The 6005-nt window shown below is 33.2% G+C and overlaps 1 protein-coding gene across 1 annotated transcript; it reads left to right on the top strand.

Moving 5' to 3' along the window:
• The first annotated feature begins 2351 nt into the window (after positions 1-2351).
• LOC116124541 (probable serine/threonine-protein kinase PBL3) lies at positions 2352-5628 on the top strand. Its single transcript, XM_031410265.1, has 6 exons — positions 2352-2415; positions 3778-4118; positions 4198-4333; positions 5192-5328; positions 5443-5566; positions 5621-5628. Exons 1-6 carry the CDS (start codon positions 2352-2354, stop codon positions 5626-5628), a joined length of 810 nt encoding a protein of 269 aa, XP_031266125.1.
• Positions 5629-6005: the final 377 nt, after the last annotated feature.

The following is a 6005-nucleotide window of genomic DNA, read 5'->3' as shown; positions in this document are numbered from 1 at the left end:
ACCTTGAGTGTGGTGGAGTTAATGTGACAGTGCTAACTCAGTTGTCATGTCGGAGTTGTAAGAGAAGTTTATGAGAATAAATTGTGGACGTAATATTACTCTTAAAGTAAATAATTGTCATTGTTGTAAATAAAAGTGTGAAAGAAACTACAATACTTGAATCAAAAGAATGTAATAAGCACATGTATGATAAATACATTTCATCACTTGGTCAACAAGATTGTTCAAGCTAGTATGTGTAAATTCTAAGTGAAGCAAATGATTTGATTTAGTACACCGCCCCAATAAGCTCAATTCATAATAAAATTCTTAATTTTATTTTTGTTATCATCCGAACCAACTTAACTTATGAAAAACCCAAATATATTATTATTATATTCAATTTGATATTTGATATTGACTTCTTCCTTTTCGAGAATCAGAAAGTTTTTATTGCAAATACGCATATCAAAATCTAAGGAATCCATCCAAGTTGGCTTACAAATAGGATGCCTTCATTTGATACAATTATCCAATCAAAGGAATAATTGGAATGGCACTAAAAAAGCCATAGAGTATTGGAAGAACTACTTTATATGAATCACACATGTAATGTTAATCCATGTCAGAATCATTAAATTTATGTTGTTTCGTATGTAAGTTACCTACGCCACTTATTAAATTTATATTGTATTATATTCAATATTCTAATAAATATAATTTTTTTTTTAGATTCATTTATCCAACTATAATAGTGTTTGAATAATATAATATTTTATTATATGAGGATATTATATTAAAAAAAAATAGATTATCTTAAAAATTATTAGGAATGTTTAGAAAATGTGTTTGGTTGGTTCAAATAAATTGATAAATAATATGTTTGGTTGTGAGGATAAATGAGTGAATATGTTATATAGATTACTAAATTGCTCTCATTTTTAAATATTAATATAATAGTATTTTTTATTATTATTTTGAATAATTTATTTTAACTCCTTACATTTGAAATTTTGTTAAAACACCAAAACCATATAAAACTTTAATTTGTAGCAAAATCATCCCAATCCACCCTAAGCCACTATTGACTGCCGTCGGTAGTCGACAGAATGATACATGACTGGTTGTATATGGACGATCGTGTGCCGACAAAGCCATTTTTGGCTATGGATCACAAATCTATGGCCGTTTCATGGTCACATCTATGGCCATTTCATGGCTACATCTTTGGTTGTGAAACGACTATGAAAACGACAGATTTGGCTATTTGCTACCATGGATCATGGAAAAGGCCTTACTGGCGCACGACCGACTAAATCTCGCCAGTCATGCACCATTACGGCGAATGACGTCGGTGGGCGGCAGTGGTGAATAACGGTCGGCAGTGGTCTTGGGTGGCTAGGGGTATTTTGTTAACTTTTAAACTTTTTTGTCATTGGGGTATTATAGCTAATTTCTCAAATGTAAGGGGGCTAGGTAATTGTTATTTGGTAGACATTTAAGGATAATTGTGTCTGAAATGACATTTAATTAAGGGCAAAATAGGTAAAAAAAATAAGATTACCCGATAATGTTTTAATCCCAAGGGGAGGGTATCGGATTACCTCCAACATTATCAACAGTAAATACTATTTACAATGAAAGACTCTTATAATATTTTATTATTTGCAAGTCAAAAACTAGAATCTTGTAAAATAAACGAAGATTACTCAATTATCTTATATGTCCATTATCCAAAAGCACCCATAGTATAATTGTAGTACTAGAGAATTACATGTATATTCAAATTGACGAAGTTAACTTACCATTTAAGATATAGATGAAGTTAGAAAATCTATTTACAAAACTGAAATTCAAAGGTTAAAAAATATTACAATAAATATAAAAGTCAATCTTGAAAAGATATTTATAATTATTTGAATTAAAAGAAAAAAAAGGGAGAGAGAAAAGTATAAATAAAGGAGATGAAGTGAAATGAAGAATTAACCGAGTCAAGGGCAGGGGAGTGTTGGTGGCAGCCAAAGTCATCCAGGGCCCAAACTCCCCCGCAAGTCTCTACGCGGAAGACGCATATAAACAAAACAAAACCCACATCCTCCTCCTCCTCCTCCTCTTCTTCTTCTTCTTCACGTTCCTTGCTCCTTCTTTTCTATTTCCATTTGCTTACATCCATATATACTTGTCTTCATTTTTCTTGTGTAAGGCTCCCACTTGACCCTCCAAACTATACTTTTTCTTTTCCTTTCTCAATCCAAATTCGTTTCTACTTCTTCGAGGACTTCACTTATTATCATAACTTCTTTGATTAGTTAATATCACCAGAACTAGCAAATTTTTATTTTATTTTATAATATTAGTTAGTTAGTTAAGTTATGGGCAACTGTTTACGTTCTTCAGCTAGAGTAGATTCCACCCAGAGCCCTCAGCCTACTTCTGGTACTTCTCTTTCTTTTTATTAGTTATGTTTTCTCTTTAGTTCTTTTATTTTAATATTTTTTATGGGTTTGTGTTGTCATGGCTTTATAATACTAATTTCTCTTTCTCTTTGGCTTTGGCTTTGGCTTTGTTTTTGTTTTTTTTTTTTTTGTGTTTGCTGTGATTTCTATCAGTAAATGAATTGTTTTAACTTATATGTATACAGTCGTTTGGTTTTGGTAGTGTTTGTAGAATCAAATTCTGGTGAAGCTATGTATGAAGATACTCTCTTTCCATTTTGTTTTTCGACCATCAATGTTTAGGTGTAAATAATTACTGTTGAGGCGGGTTCTTTGTGAAATTTCGGTTCTTTACAGAGACTAAGAAGATTATGATGTTTATTTAATTTTCCTTCACATTCTTTGAAGCTCGGTGTTGAATTAGTGTATAGATAGATCTACATAGTTTTTGCTCATTGTTTGATTCAATTTTTTATGATATGGTTTTTTAAAGAGCTTTTACTTTGCAATTGGGTTCATTGTTTTAAATTAAATAAAGAAAAAGGTGTTTGACTGTTTATTCTTAAGCTCTGATGCTTGCTTTTTGTTTTTGGCTTCAATTAACGAATAGGAAATGATCTGTGCCGGGGTAATGATACTTTATTTAAGTTTATGGCTGCCAGTTTCTGAACTGTCAATTGTTTCAGTTTATGCTTAACATACTGGGAAAGAAAGAAGCACATAGGACTTGCTTTCGGGGTTAACAACTGTCTCTTTTTGAATCAGCCGTGACAAGTTACATTTTTTAGATTTTGGAAAGGCCAGTAGCCTTCTCTCATTCCTTTGGGTTATATTTCGACCTCTCAGATGAAAGGGAAGGTGTTGCTTGGATGCATAGCCATAAATAAGACGCCTGAGGACTTTCCCCCCCAAAATATTAGCAAACAAAAATCTGTAGAAGCAAGGTTTGGCTGGAAAATAATTCCTGTGTAGCAATAGTGAAGTCCACGAAACTTGAGAAAAGTAGAGGGGTTTGGAGTACTGCATATAATCTGTAATATTTTGTGTCTTATTTATCAAAATGAGTAGTGAGGAGAAGCTTGATATTTAACAGCTTGTCAGTTAGGTTGGCTTTTTACCTAATTGGAGAGTGACATTCAAATAATCTATACTTAATTTTGATGTAATACATCTTTCATTTTAGTCATGTTCAAAATTGCGCCTTTGAGGGCGAAGGGTTTGTGAAACACATAACACTATCTAAGATAGACCCTTAGTGCTATATAGATTTTGATTTGGACAACTGTCATGTTAGAAACAGCCTTCTTTTGTTGTTAGCCCATTATTTGAAAATCTGGAACTTAAGTTTCTCTTCTGGAATCAGGAGCCTCAAGGATTTCCAGTAAATTCAGCCGTTCTTCTACTCCTTCCACTCTAACCATCCCATCTTGCAGTGAAAAAGGCCATTCTGACTGTCTTCCTACACCAAGGTCTGAGGGTGAAATATTGTCTTCCCCAAATTTGAAAGCCTTTACATTCAATGAGCTCAAGAATGCTACCAGAAACTTTCGTCCTGACAGTCTTCTTGGTGAAGGTGGATTTGGTTATGTTTTTAAAGGATGGATAGATGAGCACACACTTTCACCTGCTAAGCCTGGATCAGGAATGGTTGTTGCTGTCAAGAAGCTTAAACCGGAAGGTTTCCAAGGCCACAAGGAGTGGTTGGTAAGTTTTTCTCTTTTTTATTTTTTATGTGATATTTTCTGCTCTTCCTTACAATTTTTTGCTTCCCAATTTGTTTCAGACAGAAGTTAATTACCTTGGACAGCTTCATCATCCAAATCTGGTTAAATTAATTGGATATTGCTTGGAGGGTGAGAATCGCCTTTTGGTCTATGAATTCATGCCCAAAGGGAGCCTCGAAAATCATTTGTTCAGAAGTAAGTAATGCCTTCTACGATGTTGAAAAATTGCTGTACACTATTCCATACAGGTCATTTGTTTTACTTAATGGCTATAAACCTTATGCTCAAGTTGCCAAGGAACCAAAATACAAGCAATAAAAGACCTTTCCTACTCTGCAGTTCTTCTTGCAGGAAAATTGACTACTGTTCTATAAAATTTATGTGGCTAAATTAAGTTGTTTACTCTAATGAAAAAAATAGCAAAAATGTAGAACCAAAAATTTCTATTACTGTCATTTTGGCAAGAAGATACAGGTTAAGGTGGAAATTTAGTATTTATTGTCATTCATGCTACTTTCATCTTCCTTTTACTTGTGGAATGAATTTATACAAGAGGCATAACCAAGGGAAAAATTACCCTGTTAAAACAGTGTAGAGAGAAAAGAAGGATCAATTTGCAAAATGGCACAAGATTATCCTTGACCTTTTGGATGTCCTTATTTGCTTCAGTTTGCTTTAAGATTTGCACGCTTGTCTTCTCAATACAGATATCTGAGATGCATCTGAATTTTGAAAACTGTGGATGACATTGATTAGACCATAGGAATTAAAATAATGACTAAATATATGGCTTTACTCAGTTACAATTCCACTGCCCATACCCTATGCTAGGATCTGCTGTTCCATTTTTCTATTGAGTTTTCTTGCTTATATTTGCATGAATAGAGGTTCTACAAAGCTTATATTTGCATGAATATAAGTTCCACAAAAGCTTATATTTGCATGAATATAGGTTCTACAAAAGCTATTCTCCCTTAAAACCAGCTCAGGAATGAAATGTTGGGATGTTATAAAGCTCCTTGATCTAACCTTTAATGTTTTTTTTTTTTTCAGGAGGACTCCAGCCGCTTTCTTGGACAGTAAGGATAAAAGTGGCCATAGGTGCTGCCAGAGGGCTCTCTTTCCTTCATGATGCAAAATCACAAGTTATATATCGTGATTTTAAGGCTTCTAATATTCTACTTGATGCGGTATGCTTATTAAAACGGATAATTTATTGTTGCTTTGCCTGTAGTTTGCGTAAATAATGTGATGGCATTAGATTTATGCACATTACTGGCGATAACAATGCATTTGGGATGCAGGAATTTAATGCAAAACTTTCTGATTTTGGTTTGGCCAAGGCAGGCCCCACTGGTGATAGAACTCATGTTTCCACGCAAGTTATGGGTACTCATGGTTATGCAGCACCTGAATATGTTGCTACAGGTATGTAGAACAGCGATGTTATATACTATCTTTATTTACATTTGTGAAAAACAGAGAACTAATTGTAATTCTTATTATTTGTATTGATAAATTATACATCAATATATAGGAAAATAAAGAACTAATCTAGGAAACAAATAATCTAATCTAGGAAATGAATAATTCAACTTCCTATTTTACAGATTTGATCTTAATATATATTGATTACAATCTTAATATTCTATTATAGATTTATACACTTAATCATACACTATCTGTAAGATTTTGTATGATTATCTACAACACTCCCCCTCAAGATGGAGCATAGATGTTAATCATGCCCAGCTTGTTATAAATATAATCAATCCGAACCCCATTCAAAACTTTAGTGAAAACATCTCCTAGTTGCTCTCCAGTCTTCACATATCCTGTAGAGATTAAACCTTACTGTATTTTCACA

Source organism: Pistacia vera, unplaced genomic scaffold (genome assembly GCF_008641045.1).
Source record: "Pistacia vera cultivar Batoury unplaced genomic scaffold, PisVer_v2 Contig153, whole genome shotgun sequence".
Taxonomy (NCBI): domain Eukaryota; kingdom Viridiplantae; phylum Streptophyta; class Magnoliopsida; order Sapindales; family Anacardiaceae; genus Pistacia; species Pistacia vera.
The sequence above is the reverse complement of the archived record's forward strand: the minus strand, read 5'-3'. Positions and strand labels throughout refer to the sequence as shown.

What these genes read in the sequence shown, in the direction of transcription:
- LOC116124541 (XM_031410265.1), top strand. Translation starts at nt 2,352, where the DNA reads ATGGGCAACTGTTTACGTTCTTCAGCTAGAGTAGATTCCACCCAGAGC. An exon ending in CGAAAATCATTTGTTCAGAA is followed by an intron (nt 4,334 to 5,191) that starts GTAAGTAATGCC and finishes TTTTTTTTTCAG; the next exon opens with GAGGACTCCAGCCGCTTTCT. An exon ending in CTAATATTCTACTTGATGCG is followed by an intron (nt 5,329 to 5,442) that starts GTATGCTTATTA and finishes TTTGGGATGCAG; the next exon opens with GAATTTAATGCAAAACTTTC.